This window comes from Tiliqua scincoides, chromosome 8 (assembly GCF_035046505.1).
Source record: "Tiliqua scincoides isolate rTilSci1 chromosome 8, rTilSci1.hap2, whole genome shotgun sequence".
NCBI lineage: Eukaryota > Metazoa > Chordata > Lepidosauria > Squamata > Scincidae > Tiliqua > Tiliqua scincoides.
Window position 1 is genome coordinate 11,854,516 of NC_089828.1, and position 26,100 is coordinate 11,880,615.

The following is a 26,100-nucleotide window of genomic DNA, read 5'->3' on the forward strand; positions in this document are numbered from 1 at the left end:
TTTATTTCAGTTTCTTTCTTTAAATTATCAACCATTAAATTCTTGTGTCTTTCTGCAGGTCAAATATTTTGGGGCATAAAGGTGAAGTGGCTGAAGAATTTGGCATAATCATGAAGGCCCTTTGCACTGGACAATATAGATACATCAGTCCAAAAGACTTTAAAATTACCATTGGGAACATCAATGACCAATTTGCAGGATACAGTCAACAAGACTCTCAAGAAATGCTGCTGTTTTTAATGGATGGTCTCCATGAGGACTTAAATAAAGTGAGTATTTTTCTTGGTAATTATTTATATATTTTGTTTGGAAGTACAATGTTACAAAGTAGGATCTGGCATTTTACTCACACTTTCTTTTTGAAATATCCTGTGTCTGCGTAGTTTTCACTTGTAATTATGAGAAAGCATCTCTATTGAGATGATATAGATTTGTGTGATTAGGGTCTTAAACAGGCATTGTTTTGGTGGTAAGTTCAAGGCAGAAGAAAACTAATTTTCATGTGGTATGTGTGAAATTCTTTCTGTGGGGTTGCTGTTAGATACTTGACTGGACAATTTCACAAATTCCTGAAGAACAGGTATGTTAAGGGCTATTAGCCAGGTTACCTAAAAAAAACTGAAAGGATTTTAATGAGACCACATAATTCATCAACTAGTATATGAAGGAAAGATTCATAAGCCCGCTAGCATTTTCCTAGCAGTGGTTCTCAAACTGTGGGTCTGTGGCCCACCAGTGGGTCACGATCCAATTTTTGGTGGTTCGCAAAACTGACAGGGCAGGTTAGACTGCGTGCATCAAGGATTAAACAAGGTTGCCAACAACCAGGTTGCCAACAACCACTTGTGGGGAGCCCTGCTGCCCAATCACCATTATAGCCACAGAGGCTTGAATGGCTGGTAAAGTGAAACATTTTTAAAGCGAGTCCTGATGCTAAAATGTTTGGGAGTAGAGCACACAAGTTATATTACATGAACACAGAACCAGTTAAGAGGCATGGTATTTAAATATTATGTGTACTAAGGAAGCTAACTTCCTGGGGCTCTGAATTCAGATGCCATCAGAGTGTGCTTACAAGAAAAAAATGCTTTTCTGTTTTCTTAAACTTATGGGAAAGTCTCCCAGGGACCCTTTAATACTCAATAGACGTTTTCTTTCTATTAGTTCAGCACTAGGTTTTTTTTGTGTGGAAGTGCCCCATGTGGAGAGTGGGAGGCACTATCGCAGAGGCAATTGTGTGCAACTTAAGAGATCTGAGGGTCAAGGAAAGTGACCCTGATTGCTTTATGCAAAAACAGCTGCAGGTATAGCTAAGAACGGAACACAAAATTGCATATCAGCCTAAGTCTGTTTCTACAGAGAATCATTTAGGTGTTGTCTTGGACCTTGTACATTGATACCCAATTTGTAATCATTAATAGATAGGGGACAACCCTTCAAGAACTTCTCCTATTAGCTTCTATGAAGTTGAGGGGTTACTTTTCTCATTTACTGAGCTTGTGATGTAAAATAGTTCATAGATTGTTTTGTCCTTACCTGACTAAATTTTCCTAGAATTAACTGTATAATAAAAACTGGGTATTCTTATTTTTTTGAGGTCAGCTTTTTCAGTCTCTTTTTCCCCCCTTACTTTTACAAATACTCTGATGTCCTCTCAGAGAGTAAGTAAACAAAAGATTTGTTATTTGTTCGTCCTGTGTCTGATGCACATTTTTTGGCCATATCATGACTATGATTAAAAAATCCCTTCTCCATTTCAATCTTGAATGTTCATGTAACAATTAAATGTTCTGTGCCTAAGTAGTAAGATTTAGCAAAAAGGAGATTCTAATGACAAATGTTGAGTATGCTTCTCAAAAAATCTGTGATAGCTGCCATTCTATAGGCAGCAGTATGAAGTTGTAGAATGAACTTTTTCACTTCAGACTATAAGCGAGAGGGAGACTGGTTTTGAATGTTTAAAAATACAAAATCCCTTGCAGATAGAAAACTAGCATATCAAGGAGGTTCTAATACAGCCCCTCCCTTGCTGTGCTGTTTTTGTATTTGTAGGAATAGTGTTCAAAGAAGTGTCCTTATCTGTAGGCTGAAGTGGTATAGTCCATGCCACCACCATATTCTGCTGTATGTGTAGTCCAGGCCCATGGTTCATCCTTGTAAGATGGTTTGCCATGAGCAGTTAGGCCAGAGGAGATACGAGAAAATGTTGCTAGCTCAGCATTTCATAGTGCGATAACCCACTTTTAGATCAAAGGTGGGACAGCATGACATTATTGTAGCAACAATACAGGATAACAGTTTAGAAATAATATTCCACTGTAAAGAAGACAAGAAACTAACTTAACACTTAAAAATTAATTTACCTGGAAATCTTTGCCTGGAGCATGTATTGAGCATTTTGATGTAGATTGGCAGCATGACATACTCATGCTTCTCTGGTCATTGGAAGGCAATTTGTCAGGTCTCAGGGGTCTTTTTATACTAATTCCGGCAAGTTGCCCATAATTTTGCTGAATCATGGTGACTTACATTCACCATGCAAAGGAGGGGCCGCTTGCCCACCGCGCTGAGGCTCCCTGCCACCCTGAGCGCTCTGCCCCCCTCCAGCTACGCCACTGCTCTGATCATGTGAAAAATGAAACCAGGTCTAAATCATTGTTTGGTGGTTATATCCAGGAAGGAAAACCATGGTGTGGGCTGTTAACTATGGTTAGCAGAAACCATGACTTCATGTTGAGTCTGAAGGTTTAATGAGTCTTTTGTGGGGGGTGGGGGGAATGCATGTGTGGCATATCACCTTCCTTCTGTCTTTCCATTACTGCACATGGTGTCATTTTTTTTGTCTGTAAGACTGTCTTCACGTGGCAGAGAGATGCTTTGAAAAAAATTTAATTCCCCAACTTACTAGGCTGACAACAGAAAACGCTATAAAGAAGAAAATAATGATCACCTGGACGACGCCAACGCAGCCAACCTGGCTTGGCTCAAACACAAGCAGCTCAATGAATCGATCATCGTTGCGCTCTTCCAGGGCCAGTTCAAATCCACAGTGCAGTGTCTCTCATGTCACAAAAAGTCTCGAACCTTTGAGGCGTTCATGAATTTGTCCCTGCCTCTTGCATCCACCAGTAAATGCTCTCTACAGGTTAGTTGTCTGAATTAATTTTAAGTCGGATTCCCAATTTCTAATTTTCCTCATCTTTTTTCCTTCCTCCTTTCTTTTTTTTTTTTTCTATTAAGCGTTTTGTAACCAATTTTGTAGGAGATGTTTGAGGCCTCTTCACTCTTGTGGGGGGGATCTTAGAAATTTGTCTTAGGATCAGGCTCTCGCATTCTATTTTTCTAACCATGAGGAGAAGTAGAGAAACCCAACCAGGAGATACTGTAACTTGGGGATCTCCTCTTAGCTGGGCAGTCAAACCCTTCAAGAGGTTATTCTACTCTTCCCATGAGGATAGGCTAGAAAACAAAAGTCCACTCCTGATCTCCATCCTTGCACTCCCAAAAATTGTCTGAACAGATTCTTAATCTATGTGCTGCGTATTTAATCTATGTACTTGCAAAGTCCATGTTTTACATTCCTTGTATTACTATGTTTAGAATTTCTTAGTCGTTAAAACTAAAAATGGAAGCACAATTACAGGTCTGTATGTACTGTGTTTGGTTTTATTTTTAAAAAAATTTGAATTCTGCACAAGGAAAAGCTAAATTCAGCATCCTGCATAAGTCAGGCAAATACACCTATTCTGTGCAATTTTTTCCCCTGTTCATTCTGTACTTGAGAAGGGCAAAAATGATCCCTGCTAACTCCCAACATTGCTAAACTCCCACTGGGTGCTGACTTTTATCAGCCTATATGTTGTCAGGTTTATCTTATGAAGGGCTAAAAATATGCTTTTTTAAAAAGGGGTAAAAGATTATTCTCAGGCATTTTTTTATTAAATTTTGTACTTGCATTATACATGTAGGCCTAGCTGTTTTTTCCAATCCAGAAACATTAGTTTGCTTATCTCATTTTCAGGCTTGTTTCTGCAATCTTGAGGGCTAGAAAATTTAGAGTAAGGTTGAGCTTCTCCTTGGAATCTCCTCCTTCTGGACAGATGGATGTCTTATATAAGCCAATAAGTTTTTAATTTTATTTATACCCCACCTTTCCACCCTGCTTAAGGGCCCTCAGGGGCATCCTTCTGAAAACTCCCAAAAACTTTTAAGACACTAGAATATTCATGTTTCTTTGGACTTTTGATTTGACATTGTATATTTGGTTTTTGTGTGTGTGTGTGTTTTTTTTAGGAATGCCTTAGATTATTTTCCAAAGAAGAAAAACTGACAGATAATAATAGGTTTTATTGTAGTCATTGTAAAACACGAAGAGATTCTTTGAAAAAAATAGAAATCTGGAAGCTGCCCCCAGTTCTTCTAGTACACTTGAAAAGGTAAGGGTCACCAGGTTACTGATCATTCTTCCTGAAAACTGAATATATTAAAGAAAATTTCATGTTCAGAAATGTAGTCTGACTTGGGTTCAAGTTGCTGCGAGTAATGTATTTTGCACTCTAGGGGAAAAACATAATTTGCTTAATTATGGACCTACTCTGGCAGTATGGCTAGCGTAAGCCAATCCATACACAGTGTGCCCCTTTGCTCCGTTAGCTTTATCCATTGGGGTGGTTATAATTGTATCTAGTTAGATTCCATGAAAAAAGGATTTTTCAGATATGGTTTATTTTTCAGATATGGTTTATATGGTTTATTTATGGTGATGTTGTTGAGCTATGCATCAAGCATAGTTAAGTGTGTGGTGAAATGACATTAAGCCACAGTATTCTCAATCATGCCTGAGGCATAAGGCGCACAGAGCCACAGCTTTCATGCCATTTTGTGCCAGAATAGTTCACACTTTTTCTTCGAGGAGGTCATAGCCTCACTCAAGAATTTTTAAAAACACGATAATTGATTCTTGCAATTGTGTTGTTATATCCTGCAATCTATTGCCTTTTGACCTATCAATTCCTATTTTGACTTTGCCTAGATTTTCCTATGATGGACGGTGGAAGCAAAAGCTACAAACGTCTGTTGATTTTCCTCTGGAAAGCCTTGACCTTTCGCAATATGTTATTGGCCCAAAGAGTACCTTGAAGAGGTACAATCTGTTTGCAGTATCTGTAAGTGTCTTGCTGTAGCTTTGAACCTTATCTGACCATTAGTCTGCAACTAAAATATGTGGATTATAATGTCACCAGCCAGGGAGTCCTGCATAAAGGAGAGTTTCTCCTCCTTCAGTTTTTTATTTCTTCTTAGCTTGGAACAGTTGATCCTATATTTTGTGTTCTAGAAAACATTAGGCCTGAGAAAATAATGCAGTGTGGTTTCCTAATCTCATTCTTTTTCTCTGTAGAACCATTATGGAGGACTGGATGGAGGACACTACACAGCCTACTGCAAAAATGCAGCAAAACAGCGGTGGCATAAGTTTGACGATCATGAAGTCTCTGAAATTTCCTCCTCCTCTGTGAAATCCTCAGCTGCTTATATCCTCTTTTACACCTCTTTTGAACAGCGTGCTGCTGATATAGCCACATAAAGCAACATTTGATGAATATTGCCCTCTTTTTCTTATCAATGCACCGTAATAAGCTGAGCTGTGACAATATAAGGTCACTTGCTGAGTATGAAAAATGGCTGCAGCAGTTTCTCATCTACAGTGTCTAATAATGCTATCGCTTAAATGAAAAAAAAACCAAATGATTAACACTGCTGTTCATATGAAACAGTTTGTTTCAAAATCACTTTTATTTTTAGTGCTGCTCCAGAATTATTACTCTTAGCTTAGTTATTTTAAAGACATTAACATATAGGATTAAGAGGTCCTAAAACCCAAAGCATATCTTCATTTTATCTCCCCTGTTTATGGCCTTTTGACACTTCTAACCTTAAGCTTGATTCTACTGTGAAATATCTTAGGATGATGTGAACAGGTAGGAATGTATGTGTACATATTGATTGCAGACTTGCACATCCAAACGATGTATATAATAAAGATATGTGGTCCTTTGGTGAGAATTACTAGAAGGAAAATGTTGCTTTTTGTTTTGTCTAAGTATTTTCTCTTATAGGTAGGGCAGAACAGAACTGTATTTTTCTGTCGAGCTCTTACCAGTTTCTGCACACCTTTAAAGTGTATTCTGCAGAACTGAAACTTTCCTTTTTAATTTTTTAATATGAGTAATGTACTCATGCATTAAAAAATCTTATTGAAAAGATTATTTAAAAATACAATAGCCTGTTAAATGTTTCTTTGTCTGTTTTGAATTCTTATAGATTTGGTGCTTGGTTCATTTCGGGGGGGAAATGGGGGAGGTCTGGTAGAGCAATATAGACCCCAGTTTTATTTGGGTAGTGATTGAGGTATTGCTATACCTAATCTTTGTGTCAGGTAGGGTTTAGGTGGTGTCCTTCTGTCTCTGTTTCCCTGGCAGATGCATACTTACTCTAACTCATCAATAAAACCGTTGCGCCCTTTTGAGTTTTGTGGAGTGCTTATCGCTTCTATTCTCAAGCCTCAAACACCAGTTTTTAACAACTGTTATGTGTTGTATGGAAGGGGGTCTTCCTGCACCAGCAGTGTTCTGCTAAAACAGCACCCCTGGCAGACTGAGATCTGAAGTGCCAACTTGCCTGACCTACTTCTTCCACTGACCTTCGAGGACCAAACCCGCTCAGAGCTTGCATCTTCTTGTGTGAGGGTACTACCTAAGATCTTGCTTCTTTGGAACCATCCACTTTCTTCTGATCGGACAGGACTGATAGCTTCCTTTTGCTGTAGCCCAATCCTTCCTGAGGCCTGCTAACTAAACAGATCATACATATCCCCTTTATCGACAGCAGCACTATGCCAAAGGAAAACAAAACACCCAAGCCCATCTGCTTTGGAGGTAGGTGCCCATACATTCATTACAAAGGCACCTGGGGCCCTCATACTTCTGCTACCCTTAATTTCTAGGCTCAGCAATATTAACCTCTCCAAAAACTTAATTAGTAGCAATTAACATCTCACTCCTTTTGTATTCTGCAACAATAAAAATGACTCTTCAACTTTGGCTGTCCAGGAAAAATTTATTTAGCTAGAGGTGTACTACATTCTGTGGAAGATTACTGAAAATGTGTTTATGTCCAGCATCCATCTTTTCACTGAAGAGAGAAGTTGTACAGAGGCCAGTTTCTAAAGTGCTTATTAACGACAGCCACGTTGGAGAAATGTGGTTCAAACCTTGATCGATCAGGTCAGTGACTATTCATTGCTAACTATTACTACTTGCTTTCATCCTACTTGCTTGTTCATGTGGTTTCCTAGCCATTTTGGTTTTTTACAGGCACAGAGAACGTTTGACTGGTGTAAAACAGGAGATAAGCTGCAGAAGTTTGTACCAGGGGATCTGGCATCTCGGTAATCTGAGAGTCATCAAAATTGTACCAGTTTTGGGTGACTGTGTGTTTGCAGAATGCAGTGTAGTGGCCGCCATCCAGATCTCCAAAATGATTCTGTAACAACAACAACAACAACAGTGGCAGATTTTAAAGCTTGCTAAGAGAAGGTGCTTTATGATTATCTGTTTCACAGTTAGATGGATGAGGACATATTTGTCCAGGCAAAGCAGAGAACACAATCCATGGGCAACAACTGCACCCATTAGGCACAATGGCTATGCAGGATCCTACTGTAAAGGGGAATAGATTTAATCTCAGAGCAGCCCCCCTCCGATTGATTCTTGTGCCCTACGAGTCTTGGACAGAATCTGAAAAGCTACAAAATGTTTAAACACATTTGTATCCTATCCTTCCTCTTAAGCATTCTAGACAACGTGTTTGCATTTGTCCCAAGGCTGCTTTTCCACAGTGGATGACCTCAAAGCAGCTCATGATGATCTTATAGGGCCTTCTCAGTAGTGGCACCAATGCTATGGAACTCCCTTCCCCTTGACTTAAGAATGGCTCCCTCTCTTGAGACCTTTCGGCAAGGCCTGAAGACCCTTCTGTTTAAACAGGCCTTCTGAGTTCTTGGCCTTTAACATCTTTTTAACATCTTTTAATATTTTTTACAGGCCTGATTCTTTTATGACTTGCTGCTGCTCTATGCTCTTTTTACCTATTTTTTTTACTCTGACTGCTGTTTTTAGTATGTGTTAATATGTTTTTATTTGTTTTTAAATTGTTTTTAATATGTTGTAAGCCGCCTTGAGTCCCTTCGGGGAGAAAGGCGGGGTAGAAAGTTATTATTATTATTATTATTATTATTAAAACACAGTTTACTCTCAAAGCCAATGAGGTGACTTGCCCAGGCCATCCAGTAAGATTCATGGATGCTGCTTTTTCTTGGCAAGTTCTGTATAGGCAAAGTGGGCATAGGCCACTAGTTGATAGGAACTAGTTGATTTTCTGGCTGGCTAATGGTTTTCCCAGAGGTCTTTTGGCATTTTAAGACAAAAGTACCAATAGTGAGGGGCTGTGGTTGAGCATATGCTTTGTGTGCACAAGATTCCAGGCCCAAACCCCAGACAGCCACTAAGGGACTGATCCAGTATAAGGGCAGTTTCATAAGGGCAGTATAAGGGCAGTATTCATGATCCAGTATAAGCGCAGTTCAAAGATTTCCCAAAGCAAAAATGTTTCCTTTCTATCTTAATTGTGTATGTTCTAAAAAACATTTTTGAACAAATTTTGTGAACCACTTGGGGGATGCTGTTGTTAAGCCACTGTCAAAATATGTTAAAAGAATAATATTATTGTAGGAATAGCTTGCCATGTCACTTACCACCACACCGAATAAGTGGTATTTGGGATTTTTCCGGAAGAGTGGATAGATGTAACAAGACAGATCAAGGTTGTTCAGTGGGTAGTAGATATCAGTTCTCAGTTTCTTTTTGTAACTACCTTGACATTCAAACCTGAAAATAAATGGAGAGCTTTAGAAATGGTTCAGCCTAAATACAGATAGGAGTTGCTATACAATATTGTGAGCATCCAGCTGCATATGGATATTAGGGGAAGAAAATTAGTCTGACACTGAAAGCAATTATAAGAATGTACAGTATGTAAATGAGGATCAACAGTCCATTTTGTGTAGTATATTGCTACTTATTTTAAGGAAACCAGATGAATGCCCTGTGGAAGAGACAAATGGGTGTTTCATTTCCAGGGGGTTGAACTGAGCCTGAATCAAACCCCTACAGGTAGTCAGCTTGCAGTTTATGATCAGTGTTTTATTTTTCTGCAGTTTTTTTTAACCCTGTTATGTATTTTTAACTCTTTAAAATGTTAAACAGCTTTTTAAAATTACTATGCTTGCCCCAAGGATCAAAATATGTATCAACTTTATAGAATTGCACAGCCTGCAAAGGATTTACTTAATTCAAAGATTTTCATGCTGCTTTTCCGTGACAAAGTGGCTTTCAACATAAAATATAATTTAAAATCACTGTTCCGCCTTAAATGTATCTGAATAGGTTATTGAACTGCTCCTAAAAGTTAGCACCTGAACCAGAAAATTAATAAAATACAAATAAAGCTAAACCAGTACCTTAAAATTTTTAATGGTTTCTTTCCCTGCTTAATGAATGAAAATGCTAGTCCTGTATTTTCATTTGTCAGAGACAGAGGTGGCTTTGAGAACACCCCTAGAACAAAGTACCATATGAGGACCTATGGACAAAATGAATGGAGGGTCCTTGTGTCAGAGAGAGATGAGGTACCCTGTTCCTGCTTTTGGCAGTGGTGAGAGTTCAAAATGAGTGCAAAGTCGCTATATTATCAAGAAGCCTTGATGTTACATTGGCTTGAGATCAAGCAACCCATGCACTGAGCTGGGAATAACATTCAAATATTTTAACTGCTATGGGGCCCAAGCCTATCCAACTTTCCAGCACCTATGTAGCTCCAAGGTAAGGGAACAAACATTCCCTTACTTTGAGGAGGCCCGCATGTCTGCCGCACAACCACAGGTTGCTGTGCACCCCGTTGGCATGGCTGCATCACTGCCAGAAAGGTGGATAGGACTGAGCCCTCATTTTGCAAATGGTTCTCACCCCCTCCCCCACTTATGCCACCATTTCTTGGGCAACTACCACCACTTTTGGGGGGGGGGAAACATGAGGCTTCGCAAATAATTGCAAGAAAAGTCTGTACCTCTTCAAGTGGAAGATAACTATCTTCGGTGCCTTGGCTATACTGGCTTTCACTGCAGCATCTTGCTTTGTCCCACAGAAAGAACAGTTAATCTGATTGTTCCAAGTCAGCATGTCTGGCTTAAAGAAGTATTCAAGACATTCCTGGGGACCAAAAGAGTTTGAATGAGACAGATGCGCATTCTCTTTTTAAGAGCAGTGTACCCGTCTGCCAAGCATGTCCTGTTCTGGTTGATGAGGAGAGCCACCAACAGCTTGGCCTTTCTTTACCTGCATTACTATTTAACACTGGGATGGGACCCACCAACTAATTCTATCTCCTACCATGGAAAAGAAACACATCTTCTATCCAAGCAGCTTCCTCATGAGGAAGTCTCGCCATGGCATCCTTACAAGGAGGCAACTTGAACCATTCACTAATGAGGCTATGCCATATCTCCAAAACTAGAGGAGATAGGACAGAACCGATGCCATTTTTGGAATCAGCCCCCAAAATTCATATAAAGCTGCCATAAACTCTGAAAGTTTTTCTGACCCTCAGTTTTGCAGGCCTTTGTTATATATCCTATAAATACAACCTGGCAGGGAAAGAACAGATATTTACTATACCCTGAAGGTTCTGAAGAACTTTCAGATTGCCCACTGTAAAGGCAGTACTGGGAAGAAATTTTCACAATGCACAAATCTATAGATAAATGTTAACTTCCCTTCATTCAGTTCATTCTAAACTTTTCCCAGAAGAAGGAGTTTGCCAGTTCTGACATTCAGTATACTCACTAGTAGTAAAGCAAAGAAAGCTACTCTATGGAGTTAGACCTTTGTTCAACCTAGCTCAATATTGTCTCTACGCAGACTGGTAAGGTCTCTCCAAGGCACCAGGCAGGGGTCTCTTCATGTCAGGGGTTGAATCTGAGATTTTCTGCGTGCAAAGCAGGTGCTTTGATTTGGAGCTACTGCCTTCTCCCTGCATAAGTGACAAGAGAGGACTGAACCCAGAACTATTCCTCTGCAGGGAGAAATCGTACCTCCAGTGAGCATTCTGTGTCATCAGGGATGGGAAGAGATAGCACAGTGAAGACCTCATTTTTATAAGTTTTAGTTTGACACTCCAAGCACTCGATATCATAACTGAGATGTCCTTCAAAGAGTCGGGTTATGATGGAGGTTTCACCAGCAGAAGGTCTGAAATCCCAAGATGAGGTCCCTTGGCTTCTTCTCTTACTTGCCTGCAAGGAAAAAAGGGGGTGAGTGCTATATTACGGATAATAACTACTGGTACTTCTGTAGTAATAAAAAAAAGCCTCCCTTGGTCGACCACTATGAGATTTGGACTTAAAACCACAAATATTCCAGTTCCAATTTCCACATCAGAATGATTACTAAAATATTTTTATCTTGTACTTTTCCCCTCTCATCAGGAAGATGCTAAAGTTGGCTTGCAAGCTGAGATCTTATTTCCAACACTGATTTAAGGGCCAGTGATTAATTCCTCAAGTTAGTCTTTAGCAGCCTCAGTCTTTGAAAATGTGGTGAAATTCATTAAATGTGCTCTCACATACATTAAAGGAAAAAAGCAAGGAGGAATGAAAAAAAATGCATAGAATGAACCTTTACTGTTCCCTTCTGAACCGTGGGTCCTTTCCTTTTCAGTAGGGTCTCTTTCCAGTGAGTACAAAACTTACAGCCTAAATCAGCAGTTTCCAAACTTTGGGAACCTGTAAGTGCATGTGGGGGAGGGGGTGGCAATATGATCATCACAATTGTGCCTTCACTACTAGGGACAGAAGGGTTTTTTCAACTTACCTGGGGATTTCTATGGCTCACTGGGAAGCCTGTGACTCCCTCTGCCGTCCTCCCCGCACCTTTAAGCTGCTGTAAATAGTGCAAAAAAAAAAAAGCCACTTCCAGTTTTGTGATTGATCCTCTAGAGCAGGGGTCTCCAAACCCTGGTCCAGGGCCCAGATGTGGCCCACAGAGAGCCTCTGATCCCCTGAGAGCCTCTGGCCCAGTTGACCAAACACAACCAGAGTTGTGCTCGTGGGGTGGGGGAATGGGTGTCCATTTAAGTGTGTGTGCTTTATTTTGGGGGCTGTGTTGGTGCTTGGAGAAATCCTGAACATTTGAGCCCATTCATTCATTCATTCATTCATTCATTCATCTAAGTTCCATCTCTAATGTATTTATTTAAATTTTATATTTAATTTTTTTTCCCGGCCTTCAACACCGTGCCAGATATTTGATGCGGCCCTTCGGCTGAAAAGTTTAGAGACCCCTGCTCTAGAGAGCCATAGCAACCCCCAGATAAGTAGAAAAAACACTTCTGACCCTGGCAGTGGCCCTAGTGTAGTAATTGCCTTGCCCCATCCCTTAAGGGGGCAGCAGCAGAAATTCCCTGTCTGGGGAATTGTGATGCCCCAGTTTGGGAACCTCTGGCCTAAGTCTTACTGACAACAATGGGTTTACTTCTGAGTAAAATATGTAACACCCTTTCCAAACACCTCTACTTATGAGAGACTATAGGGCCATTTAAGGCCAGAGTAGAGCGAAGAGCCATACAGAAAAGTGCTCACTTTCTTGAGGGCTTCATGCAGTTCGTTCAATACATAAATCAGAAACTCCTGAGCATCTTGCTGGGTCTTCTTGATAAAAGCAGGGTATCTCTCACCAATGACCAATCTAAATACTTCTGGGGACACACATTCGAAGTCTCCAAGCCACATGTCATTCATCAAATAGGCAAAGGCTGTCGCAATCTCTCCATTCTCCCTTAAACAAGATTGAAAGAACAGGGTAGGCTTACTTCAAACTGGAGCTGGTTCAGAGAGGCCTAGCTTTAGCATAATAAGGAAGGCCGATCTCATCAGGCCATAGAAAGAGGTGGTCAGCACAACTGCTCTGAACAGGTTCGTTCAGGAGGGACAAATGTAAGGCCCCCGCAAGCAGTTTATTTGGCTCCTGTTATCATTGGGCTCTCCCAGCTTGATAACTGGGCGCTCTCATATCTTGAAAAAATGAACATAATTTGCACACTTTCTCTTCTGCCATTCGCAGCTAATAAGTTTCTGTGTGAGAACTAAGCGATTTTTTCTGTCCATTATCTACTTAATGCTGTCACTTCTGGCCCACAGCAGGAGCCATGAATGTTAACTTTGGCCTTCTGTATGAAACGAGTTTGACATCCCTGGTTTAGTTGAACTCACTCAGCCTATTCTGTCTGCCCTGAAGTGCATCAGAGTGGCAGTTGCCACGCAGCCAACAACATAGATGAGGTGCTGCTGATCAGCAGCAGAGCTCAGCTTGGGCGTTCAGCCTGTTCTTGGTGGACAACTATGTCCTCTGAAAAGTGACTGCATAGCCTGGGTGTGCTCCTTGAGGGGTAGGTGGCTGCTTTTGCACAGCTCCTATTGGTGCCCAAGTTATGCCACTTCCTGAGAATGCAGGACATCTGGCCACAGTTATCCATATTTTGGTCACCTCCTGGCTGGACTATGGCAATGCTCTTTATGTGGGACTGCCCATCAAGAGGATTTGTAAACTGCAACTGGTACAAAGTGTGTGGCCAGATTGTTGGCGGGAGCCACACAGAGCGAGCATAGCAGTCCTAGCCTACAGAAATTACACTGGTTTATCATTAGTTTTCAGGTCTGGTGCCTATCTTTAAACCCCTCTGTCATATGTACTTTAAAGGTTAAACCGCTGTGAGACTACCCACCCACTGAAATAGTCTGGAGAAACCTTTTTCTGCATACTCTGTCATCAAATGAAGTTAGTTTGGCAGGCACTTGTGACAAGGCCTTCTCTGCATGTTGTGTCATCATCCTCACCCCAGGAAAAGATGGGAAACTCTCTGCCATGGTTGTATTGGAGGGCCTCCTCCTCTCTGCTTTTAAGAGAACATTAAAAACCTATCTTTTCCAGTAGGTGTTTGGGCTCTAGGAAGAGCAGGGCTGCTGTTTTATTGTCTTTTGTGTTCCTGTTATTGCAGGTTTTGAATTTGATTGAATTTATATTTTGCCAGCTCCTTTGAGATCTAAATAAATATGCCCTGCGGTACACTCCTTTAGCATGGGCAAAGTCAGACCATTGGTCCATCTAGCTCAGTATTGAGGACACTGACCTGCAGCAATTTTCCTAGCCCTTCTTGGTGATGCCAAGAGATGAACGTGGGACCTTTGGCATGCAGAGCAGGTGCTCTACCTTCCCCCCCCCCCCCCCGATGATGATGTTAAGCCAATCGACTTACTTGTCTAGTGATGTTATATACTTTCCGGACAGGAAATATTCCACCAGTGGTGCTACACTGCAGAGGCATTGTATCACAGCATTCATATAACAGGTGTTGCCTAGGTTTCGCAGGCCAGTTAGTCCTTGGTATTGTGGGTTCATCTCATCTCTGGACTCATCCATGGGCACCTTCATACTCTCCAAAGAAAGAGCATTTTTGCTGCATTCCCAAAGCCAAAAGTATTGTTGGAGTCACAACATGAACAAAAATTCATCACCCTACACCATTGGTTTTCAGGCTTCCTGTCTTCAAGGGAACCCTTTGCATTTCTGCCTGTCTGCAGTGCAGTTTGCAAAGTATTCTAGAGCACCCATCCTTCATACAAGCCAGGCCTGGTGGGCAGCATTATCACTCTGCATGACCCAAGAGTGATCTGTGGCTTTCTCTCAGGTAGTATGTTGCGGCAAAACAGACACATGCCTGTTCCCTGTGCTGGCGTACACCCTTGCAGAGAAGTAATCGTAGGTGGAGTGACCCTTACCATAGTTTCAATACAGCTCCTATAACAGAAGAGCTTGCACATTTATCTCTCAGGTGGGTCACAACAAGGTTCTAAAAATTAGGGCACAATCCTAACCAGGTCTACTCAGAAGTAAGTCCCATTTTGTTCATCAGGGCTTACTCTCAGGAAAGTGGGGTTAGGATTGCAGCCTTAATCAGGTACCTTAGTTTTGGTCAGCTAAATAAGATAATAGAGAATTTTGGCTTATAGATCAAACATGCTGATGTTAAATTAGCAAACTGCAGGCATTTATTGGTGTTGAACATACTGAAGCTGTTAGCCTTCCAAGAGGGATGAACAACTGAGTTTCATTTCACAGAACAATGTAAACAGTAGTGGTCATTAACAAAGCCTTTTCCTGGAGAACTTCAACCTGACTGCCACTGCTAGTCAATACTCCAACCCCAATTTGCAAAGCATCAGATAATGCAGATTCCTTCTCACACATCACCCTATTGCTAACCAATTGAAAGTAGTTAATAAAAGCAATTGCCAATTTGTTAAGGCAGAAAACTCACCGAAGATAAAATATATTGAAGTCATCAGGTAAGTTTGTTGACCTGGAAGCCATCTGCAGGCCTGCAGGAGATAATCTGGTGCTTTAACTGGAGTTTCGGAGCACTGGTTTACCTCCACCGCTTCATTTTGATGTGTTTCCCATTTGCAGTCTTGGGTGTTCACATTGCTTTACTTTGCTCCTACTCTCATGACCCAAAATATACGGGGGCTTGTCCTTCAGGCTGCCTGAACTTCTCCCCAAGGTTCCACTGTGGATTCTTCTGTCATCATGAATGCACTCTAGCTTGGTTGCTAGGTGACAAAGCTGTTGTTTTTTTTAACAAGATGGAAAGCCATAAAGTTCCAGAATCCTTTTGATAAAATTCTAGTCAATTGCTTCCCAAGAATGGCTGACCTCTTGCAGGTTGGCTGAGCTACGGTGATAAGCAAAGAACATGCTTGGATCACGGAATCCTTGTTTCCTTACTTTAACAGCATCAATAGCCTCTGCCAAAACCATCCGATGCCTGGATTCCTGCTTCTGTACATATTCTCTAGCTCAGTGGTTTTCATCGTATTTGTTACAACAGAATTCTTTCCCCACCAAGATGGTGTTGATGACAGCAAGACCTTGCAAAGCACAGAAAAGCAAAGATCCAGCAAAATTCATGGATTACTGTAAGCTACTATATATGTCCTTTATGAATAGGTTACCAAATGACCAGGAAAAGAATGACCTGTTTGCTGTTCTGCCTTTAAGACCAGTTTGTCTGCAGGAATCATCATCATCTAGTGAGGCATTTCATAGCATAGAGATTGCCCTAGAATTCCAATTATTGGCATTAAGCTCTATACTAGGGGCACGTGGTACCCAGCCATGGTGCATTGGGTACTAGTATTGAGGGTTCAGGCGGCAACCCAGCCAAGTGGGTCCTCTGATGGGCATGGACCTTTATCCAGCACCCAACCTGGTCAACCCCCAACACCACCCATGCATGGAGATGATTATTTCTCTAACCTGATGAAACTGGTTATGTTGCAGGAACATTTGTGCTGAAAATGGGATGTCCAATGCATTGAACAACAAAATTAAAATACCAACAATAAGGGACTATAAATACTTCACAGTGGCTATACCAGGATCTAAAACTCAGTTACGAAGTCTAGATGAATAAAAGATGTCTTAGCATAGCACCATAGTATGCACCAAGGAAGACTTCTTGGGAAGCACGTTCCAAAAATGAGGCACTATATCCAAGGAGGCTTTTTGATAGAAGCACTTGGCGAAATATCTCTGATGAAAATGTCAAGAAACAGGTAGGCTCATGTGGGGAAAGGCCTGAAATTGGGAAATTCATGGGTCTCAGCATCTAGTTTCTACGGCTCAGCATAGTACTTGCACTAGAATTATGTCGCTGACATCAGCAATCGTGTGTCCAAACCACTTGCTAGATTTATTGTGAAAGTGAAAAAAAACTATATTTTAAAATTTTAAATTTGAACTGGTCAGAGTTTAAGCTATTGTTCTTGTATTCCAATATACCTTCCCATCGGTATATCTAGCAAAAAGTGGGTAGTCTTTTTGGTATCTTTCCCGGACACTAATTCCTATTCTCCAGAAATATCAAGAAGTACTGTAGCATAAACCATTTCAAAAGCCAGTCTGATCATACCTCTATTATTACAACCAACCAAATGACACAAACTTATGATCAGCAAGCTTTTAAGCTCTCCAGAAATCTCCATGACAGCTTCCTAAGATTATTTTTTTAGAAAAGACTTATTGATACACATTTAAGAATCCATTAACCAATACCCTGTTTTACAGAGAAGTTGTGTGTTTGAAAATGGTGTTATTTACCTTATTCAGAAGTAAGCCCACTGTGTTCAGTAAGAGCGCAATCCTAACCAACTTTCCAACATTGACATAGCTGTGTCAATGTGGCATGTACTGCATCCTGCAGTGGGGAGGCAGTCAAGGGGGTCTCAAGGTGAGGGCATGTTTTTTGCCTTAACTTGGGGCTGCATTGCAGCTCAGTCAGTGCTGGAAAGTTGGTTAGGACTGAAGTAATTTTAATCAATTCAGAAGACACATAATAGTGGAGGCTTCTGTTGATAGTGAACATTAAACCAAATACCTTCCAAACCAATAGAATCATATTCACCTGCCCCCAATCCCTGATCAAGCAAATAAAATAAAGGAGGTCAGTAGTCTAAACAAGAATAAATTTATTTGGGATTGTTTAAAGATTTATCGATATACAAAATGTATACATTTTTGTATCTTCAATACACTATACCTTTTCTTCCCCAGCCACATAAACCACCATTTAAACAGCTATTGTGTTCGTGCTTTAATGTCTGTATCTATAAGATACACTACGGAATAAAAAAAAATTACTGGGTCTTATGATGCCCTTCAATTAAAAATTACAGTTAGTACCTATGTAACAAAACAAAATGTCGCAGCATGAAACTTCAGGTGGACAACAGGTTCTTCTTGTTGAAAATCCAACAGATTTAGGACAGGTAAATTACATTTATTGGCATAAAGTTGCATTGCAATCTCCCTTACATTACATAATGTAAATCCAACCCTATTTTCTTTAAATAAGTACCATATATAATAATATAACATTAACGGTGTTTTCACACAATCTTAAATACAATTGGGGGCCCTTCTGTCATTTTTGCAATGTGGAAGCAGGAGCCAAGTGAGACTTTTCAGCACCGCAAAGGTTGGCCTTAGCAGGTGGGTGAAGTCCACACCTCACCTCCTTCCTACACCAGGGCTGCTTCCACTGGAAGCCATGGCAATTCGGCATGGTGCGTCCTGCCTGATCCAAAGTTATCCAAGCGGCACAGGAAGACACCATGCTTCTGAAGTTCCCACACTGCAAAGATAATTTCAGAAGGTGCCCTAAAATGTTCACGTGTACATTCAGCTTTCATATACTGGTTTCAGGAGATCTTTGGAAGGCAAAACTTCTGAAGCAGCCACTATGTAACAAGTAATAGCACTTCCTTCTAACATCTGCTTATCTCACAAGGCAACTTCTTATTCCAGACCAGTCTTCTATGCTATTTTGTTCTATTATATAATGTGATTATACCCCCATCTTCTCTTGTGGCTTTGCTACTATTTGACAGTGAGACTTGATAAAACTGAAATGCATTTTAAAAAAAGAAAGAAAACACAAATGGAATTTCATTATGCACAATCCATCCCACATGAGAACTGACTCTGTGCCACTGATGTGAATCCTGATACAGGAGACAAACTACCTCCTCTTGCTTGGAACTGGTTGTTCCTGCTTCCCCACCCCCCACCCCCAATACAGCTCAGTTTCCTGGCAATAAATACGGACAGATCCTCAGGGGCAGCCTGGCTCCACTAGGCCACATAAAACATACATGGCACTGAGCAAAGAGAGCATATCTAAGACCCCCCTCCCCCGCCAGAAGGATCAGAGAATCATTCAGTATTTGTGAGGAGAAAACACATCTCTTTTCCATTTCACTAGGCAGATGACAGAGACCAGCTGTCAAAAAACCCAACACAATCTGCCTTAAAACCATCAACACCCCCACAAAAAAATCATTTGGTCAAGGGCATATTGCACTACAGGATGAAGGTGGGTGGGAAATCCCCTTCACGGACCAAGATAAAATGTAAAGTTATCCTTCTGCTAAAATGCTTCTTTAAAAAGCTATTCATAAATACTTAATTTCATTCCATCTAAAAAAATCAGCAGCTGCCCGCTGCCCTCCAGAGGTGATGCTCACATCTTGGGAGAGCCCTCTAGAAGAGCCAAGGTACTGTGTGCCAGAGCCATCAAGACACTGCGTTCCTTATCCAGGCAGCCTTTGCTCACAGGCAGCAATTCATCCGATTACAGTGCAGGAAAAGACGGGCGGGACAACCCAGTGCCTTCTGCGAACAAATGGGTGAAGCCAGAGAGCTGCACATTATCGTTACAGCATCAGGTGGCTTGAAGAAGTCGAGTCCGATTCTTTGGTGCAGCTCCCAGGCTGAATGGTCAATTCTGGACAATCATCCTGAGGCAGTAGCATCTTGTCAGGCGTATAGTCATTTCTTTTTAAATCTGCCCCCCAAAAAGGAGGAGAGAGGAGAAAGAGGTACGTTAGTGATACAAACCCTTCCCCCCCAGGTGGAAGCCCCTACCTACAAGCAGTGCTATGGGGGTATTACTGTCTGCCCCGATTTATCCCATTCCCTCTTCACTGTTTTCATTGTGTAAATTTCCACAAGGGGGAAGGAACCTCATTCTTTGTAAAATGCTATGCACAAGGATGGCACAATCACCGTCCTAATAACCATTATCGATTTCTTAACAATAAGAGTAATTCAACACTGGTACCAAATACTGAGGGAAAAGCTGAGTTCTCCTTCACTGGACCTCTTCAAGGAGAGTTTTGACAGTCACCTTTTGAAGATCCTCTAGAGAGGATTTTCCTATTTTAACTAGAGCAGTGTTTCTTAAATGTGGTTTAGGACTTACTAGGTCGGTTGTGAGCCAATTTCAGACGGATCACCATTCATTTCAATATGTACTTTATTTTTAATATATTAAAATTGATACTACCATGTTATGTGACTGTATTTGGGGAAATGTTACAGATCTGTTCTTTTAACAGGCTTCTACATACATGCTTTTAACAATGGCAGTCAGTGGGGCTTACTCCCCAGTGCTTGGAAGGGTTTTTTATTTTAAATAAATTTTTTAATTTATACTCATTGTAAGCTTGGAAATTAATTGGATTGGATTTTGTCAGATAGGGAGTTAAAAATTTCCTGCTTGATGATATCACTTCCAGATTAATGACATCACTTCTAGTTGGTCCCAACAGATTGTCATTCTAAAAAGTGGGATCACAATGTTAAAATGTTTGAGAACCACTGAAGTAAAGAGTTGGATTTGCTGACCTTGGTGGCCTCTTTCAAATCTTTGATGCTACAGTAGAAAAATAGGCCTTGCTGGTGTGCAGTTTTTGAAGAAAACCATCTACTAACCACAGGGCCCAGGAGAGGGGGGTAATTTGTACCTGGGCCCAGGGTCTAAAGGGGGGGCCCAGAAGCCAAAGGAAGGAGCCCATAAATTTCCTGGGATCTGACATTTTCCTATCTACTCAGACTTGTTCCCGTACAGGATGCTGGGGACACTACGGATGCCACATGGGTGGGTAGACCTGGGCTCTAGGTCTTCTTTTCCAGCTGTCTCTACCATCCCCTCACCCTGCTTCATCCCTCCCCACTCCTATTCTGCTTGCCCGTCACCACCCTCCCCTACTCTGTTTCATCCCTCCCTCTTTGCAAAGGGGCCCAAAAGAAACTTTGTACCCTCTGGTAAAATTCCTCTCAGAAGCCCTGATTAACTGTCTTGCTAACTACAAAACCATAAAAAATGATTTTGAACCAGATTATGCTACACCCCTCCATTTAGGTGGCACAGAGTAATTGAGGGCACCAAAAGAACCCACAGAGTTGGTGCATTTTACTGAGTACTGTCTGCTCTGCAAAGTCTTAGACAAGAAGTCCCCTTCCCATCATTGGCTACCGAAGAACCTTTGGTTTTAGATGCCAAGGTTCAAACCAGGGGCTTTCTGAATGCATAGTACATGCTACCACTCAGCTATGGCTCTAACTCATACAGCTCACCCCACTTCATTTTTAAGGGTTTTGTCCAACCAACAAAGAGGTTAGTAGATTCTTAGAGATGGTTCGGCCAGGTTCCCTTGGGCTTTACAGCTAAAAGTTCCACAATGCCTCCAGCAATGTGTTAAAGAGTACAGGCCATTTTGAACTGTGAGACTTTCAGGATATAAAAAGTGGCTGAATGCAGCTTAGAATAGGCAGCACAAAGCCAGTAATGATTTGTTTTAGTAGAAGATAATTTTTTCTTAAACCCACACTTATCAGTGTGGAAATCCTATTTCCTCCAGAAGGCAAGTTACAAAAGACAGGTTCTCTCTCTGAAACAGAAGTCATTGGTTTACCTGGAAGCTTAAGTTTCCTACAACATGAGTTGCAATGGTGCTTAGCCCTGAAATTTCTGATCGCATCTTCTCCGAGATTTGCAGGACCAAATACCATATCACTTGACCTTTAAAATAAAGCACATATTTTAAAAGCTACAAACAAACAAAACAAAAACAAAAGCATCTGTAGCCCAAATACAAAAGAGGTGCTATGCCAAAGTGCTGTCTTTGCCACCCCCATTATGGATCATCAGAACTTTAAAATTAGCCTTGCAGCCTTTAAGCCAATTGGTCAACAAAGTCTTAATCACACATTTGTGCCCTGACTAACAGGCAGGGCTAAGGGTGAAGTGTGTCCCTCCTCACACAACGCAAGGGCATGCTGGCTCCCGGCACCATATGAAAAGAACTTTGTACTGCTCACCGTTTTTCTCCAGCTTTTATCACAGAGGGATCTGTCAGATTTTCACCAACACCTTCACAAGAGAGAAAGAGGAAGTTACAAGACTGATATTTCGTGCTGAACAGTCTTGTAGTTCCAACGAGAGCCCCTAGATTGTTAACGTAACAGGAGACCAGCTGGATCACACCATGTTTGTCCAGTCCAGCCTCCTGTATTCCAGAGTGGCTAACAGATGCTCACATCTGAAAGCTGACAAACAAGGCATGAGGCTCAGTCCCCAGCAAACGTTCAGTGGTTTATTACCTTTTAATAGCAAGGTGTCACTTAGCTACCGTGGCTAATGACCATTCAGAGCTCTGCTCCTACTCCATGAATTTATCTCCCTTTTAAAGTCATCTAGGCTAGTCCTGCCCCCCCCCCAAAATCCGGTGCATTCCACACAATTAACAGTGTACTGTGTGAAGTACTTTGTTCTGTCTACTTCGATTTACAGGTTCAAGTACTGTGAAAGATGGTGGGAAAACTGTCAATACACTTTCTTGGTACCATCCATAATCTTCCTCATAGAATTAATCTACCCATAACAGTTCTCTCACACCTGGGAAGCGGGGGTTCACTCCTGAAAGGCACTATGGATCCACCATTCCCTCCCCACTTCCACTCAAGTACACAGAAGCATGATCAATATTTCATAGTCTACCATTTCCCAAGCCTGCATATTCTATATACAACCCACTATAATGTAGCGTTTTTAAAATATATTTTAACTATCTATCCTTCCACCCACCCACAAGTGGAAAACATTCAAATGCTCTTCTGGAATATTCAGGGTGATGAATCTCAGTTAAATTACATTTGTTGCTGACCTAAATTACATTGTACAACTTACAATGGCTCCCTGTACTCATAGTTGGGTGTTTACATTGCAGCACACACATTGTCATGCCTCCAAACCTTCATTCACCTTGCAAATCCAGGACCAACAGCTCTCCTCGGGTATATTCATAAGTCCAGTGGCTAAAGGCCAACATGATCTCCTCTAACATGTTGGTCGGGATTATCTCGTCTCCATTGTTATTGTTGTACTTTCTGAATTCTCCAGTCATACACTCTTCAACTGCAAACCACTGTCCAGCGGAGTGGCAATACAGGAGGAACACTTCCAGGAATCTTATGAGGAAAAACACATCCAAATTAAGTAAGGTTCAAGCAACTGATAAATACTTTTTTAAAAACTGACTTGAGCACATGTCTCGGATGCCTCTGGCACAACCTGCCAGCCCCTATATTCTACTACAGCTAAGCCAAAGCACACATAATTGAAACAATAACGTATTCCTCCTCTTTCTATGCCTGCCCCATTTCCCCTCCACAGTTGCTCTCTCATGTCTCTTTTCCACATTGTAAGCCCCTTAGGGCAGGAACCTGTCTTCTCATTCTTTGCCTTGGATTCTATTCTTAGGGAATCATCAGATTCTACGCAGGTTCATACAACATTCCTTGAACCAGCTACGAAAGAACACAGCTCTTGGAGAAACTTCAATAATACACTCTTCTGCTAAGCCAGAAACAGCCCTTCCCTGAGCAGAAGAGGCTTTTCCGCAAGTGGAAGAACACCTTTTGATTCAAGCCTGTGTTGCACTTTCCTTCCAACCATAGACACGACCAAGGTTGTGAGCACACCACACCAACACAATTGAAATTCTGCACCAACACACTTAGTTATGCATGTATGTTATTTCTATCCCGCCTTACTCCCCAAAGGGACCCAAGGCAGCATACAACAATAATAGAAATACAAAACCATAAAATCACAATTAAAATACGAGTCAAGACAAAACATTAAAACCTGTCACAATAAATAGGAATCTTAAAAACAATCAGATGTCTATATCATAAAAAGAGCAACAACAGCAATTTTATAAAAGCCTCAAGCCTATACAAGTCAGATGTTAAAAGGGTTGAGAACTCAGAAGGCTTGTTTGAAAAGAACTGTCTTCTGGTCTCACCAGAAAGTTTCCAAGGAGGAAGCAGTTCATAAATCAAGGGGGAGGAAGTTCCATAATGTTGGTGCCACTACTGAGAAGGTCCTATTTCTTGCCGCCACTCCACGCACCTCCCTGGGTGGTGGTACTCATAAGAAGGCCTTCTCCAATAGCGGAGAAGCCAAATTGTATGGAAGTAGGCAGTTCTGCAGATGACCCTGAGCTGCATAGTGCCTTAGAAGTCAAAACCAGCACCTTGAATTGGGCAGAGTCAAACCGCCTACCCCAGGGACTACATAGGCCACCACATTCTTCACTACCTGCAGTTTCTGAATTTCTGCAACCTGTATAAATTATACAAATCTGTATAGTCTCTTATTTTGCAAAATTCATTCTACCATTTTGTTACTTGCATGATTTATCCTGCCAAGTAGAATATCCCAGCTATGGATGAGAATTCAGCCTAATGCAGCATTACTTTCCATTGCAAAGGGTGGGCACTTTGCCAGAGAAAACCAGAGGACTGATCATTTTCCCCATATGATTGGTATCCCACCCATATGGATTTTAGTATTAACACACATGCCTCGGCCACTTTGAAAAGCAACTCTGAGAAGTAGGTCCTGCAAGGGCAGGTAAAAAAGGGAGCATCTATACCTGGACTCAGAATATTGAGTTTGATGGACAACTGGCCTGGCCCAATACAGCTGATTTAAATCCAAAAGATTTAATGATACCCACCTTGGAGAGTATGGAATTGACTTGGGCTTCATCTGATTAAATGCAAATGTGAGCTTCTGAGCAGCTCTCTGCTGCTGAATTTCCTGTGGATTGGAAAAAAAACAAAGAACCAAGCCCATAAGTCCATGTAGTAAAAGGAGAACTCTGTCAAGGAGAATAGTACCAAAAACCAAGAATCTTCTATAGTTAACTTGCTTGTTTTTCCATCTTCATACGCACTAAAGAAATTAAGGCTACAGTCTAAGTATCGTTAAGTGGCGGTCTGTGGGTTAGCTATGCTACTTGAAGTGATATGATATGGACCCTGAGTGGTCCACATTTTGATCAATCCCATCCTACAGTTCAACTGAACGTAAAAGTATTTTGAGGTTGCTAGAAGTAGAAATATTCTATATTTTTATTCTACACCATTTTAGAAAGTTTCTAGGCATGTAGGCGTGAAGTGTGTAGAAGTACATGTTTGTATGTGATGCTCAGGCCGAATAATTGGAATTCATAACTTAGAAGCTGTCACTAAGAGACAGCATCAAGATTATGATGGAGCCAGGGCACTTCAGACCCCCTGCACCCATTTACCAGGAGGCAGGAGAAAAATTAGCTTCAGGAAGAAAGTGTGAAATGCTTTCTAGACCAGCCCCCTTGGCCAGATCTTGCCTCTTAGACGTAGTGGATGGAGAAGAAAGCAGCCAGTGTGTCTGGAGCACTGGCTAGCATGCAGTAAAGACAGCAGACTGAACCTCCCCTGCTATGGAAGACAACAAGACTAATAAAAATGAACAAGGAAATTGACAGCAAGTGAATTTTGTTTTGCTATAATTAAAACAGTTTAGGCATTTGGGTGATATGTACTATTGATGCATTTCTTTTCTTATTAGCAAACATACAACTTACTCTTAAACAGAGATGTAACACTGTGTCTTCTTTGTAAATGCTTGACCAAGTATTGATCACTTCAGGAAGAAAAGACTTGATGATATAGAGATGGCCAGATTTCAGGATGTCATACTCTGACCAGGTGCAGGCCACCTTGAGGGCTCGCCGCAAGCCTCCTCCCATTTCCTCCTTGCTCAAGAACTCAATTTTGGCACAAAAACCCAACTGAGACCAGGAAGACATGCTGTTATTCAAGATGCTGGGAGAGCTTTCTTCGAGACGATACACAGTGACTGGTTCACCTATTATGGGTCACAGGATAAAAATGCTGAACGCAGTTAACCCAGGGGATGGTGGTGACACTGATTTAATGACCATTTAAACTGGTGGATGCTTTGATCAAGCAATGAAAAGAAAAAAAGTAACCAATCCTTGGCCTCATCAACAGACGTTTCATACAGTCAATCATCCTCTACAGCTGTTAGACTTTTGATAGTTAGACTTTTGATACAATGAAGTGCTCTTTCACTATGCACTCAGAATAAGAAGGTATGGAGCATATTATCATTTCGTCTTTTCCTTCTCCACTCATGCACAGCAAAGAGAAACTGCTGTTCCTGATTTAGCAGCAA

The 26,100-nt window shown here is 41.2% G+C and overlaps 3 protein-coding genes across 7 annotated transcripts in view; 1 reads left to right on the plus strand and 2 right to left on the minus strand.

The window, feature by feature from the left end:
* The window catches only part of USP8 (ubiquitin specific peptidase 8), a 32,481-nt gene extending 25,960 nt beyond the window's left edge, over positions 1–6,521 (plus strand). For 4 of the 5 annotated variants that reach the window (XM_066635157.1, XM_066635158.1, XM_066635159.1 and 1 more), the window contains 5 exons: positions 59–269; positions 2,909–3,145; positions 4,294–4,436; positions 5,033–5,165; positions 5,399–6,521. In XM_066635157.1, coding sequence (XP_066491254.1) covers positions 59–269; positions 2,909–3,145; positions 4,294–4,436; positions 5,033–5,165; positions 5,399–5,584 — 910 coding nt within the window. In that variant the 3' untranslated portion in view covers positions 5,585–6,521. The remainder of the gene's footprint in view (positions 1–58; positions 270–2,908; positions 3,146–4,293; positions 4,437–5,032; positions 5,166–5,398) is intronic. The other variant, XM_066635160.1, reaches the window with a different exon arrangement.
* Positions 6,522–7,294: 773 nt separating this feature from the next.
* On the minus strand, positions 7,295–15,539 carry USP50 (ubiquitin specific peptidase 50). The gene is made up of 7 exons (XM_066635162.1): positions 15,487–15,539; positions 14,425–14,625; positions 12,752–12,947; positions 11,207–11,407; positions 10,183–10,325; positions 8,813–8,945; positions 7,295–7,542 (listed from the first exon to the last, which is right to left on the minus strand). The coding sequence occupies exons 1-7, from the start codon at positions 15,537–15,539 to the stop codon at positions 7,351–7,353; spliced, it is 1,119 nt and encodes a 372-aa protein (XP_066491259.1). The 3' UTR covers positions 7,295–7,350.
* Positions 15,540–18,812: 3,273 nt separating this feature from the next.
* TRPM7 (transient receptor potential cation channel subfamily M member 7) overlaps positions 18,813–26,100 on the minus strand; it is a 79,321-nt gene continuing 72,033 nt past the window's right edge. The window contains exons 35-40 of the mRNA XM_066636257.1: positions 25,487–25,770; positions 24,596–24,678; positions 22,834–23,039; positions 21,891–21,942; positions 21,485–21,591; positions 18,813–19,572 (exon numbers count right to left, since the gene is read on the minus strand). Coding sequence (XP_066492354.1) covers positions 19,442–19,572; positions 21,485–21,591; positions 21,891–21,942; positions 22,834–23,039; positions 24,596–24,678; positions 25,487–25,770 — 863 coding nt within the window. The 3' untranslated portion in view covers positions 18,813–19,441. The remainder of the gene's footprint in view (positions 19,573–21,484; positions 21,592–21,890; positions 21,943–22,833; positions 23,040–24,595; positions 24,679–25,486; positions 25,771–26,100) is intronic.

Excerpts from the sequence above, each read along its gene's own strand:
- USP50 (XM_066635162.1), bottom strand. The coding sequence starts at position 15,539 with ATGGCTTCCAGGTCAACAAACTTACCTGATGACTTCAATATATTTTAT. Across the intron at positions 14,626-15,486 it reads TTCAATATATTTTATCTTCG|CAAAAATGCTCTTTCTTTGG; the intron begins GTGAGTTTTCTG and ends TTGGGAATGCAG. Across the intron at positions 12,948-14,424 it reads TATATAACATCACTAGACAA|GGAGAATGGAGAGATTGCGA; the intron begins GTAAGTCGATTG and ends ATCTTGTTTAAG.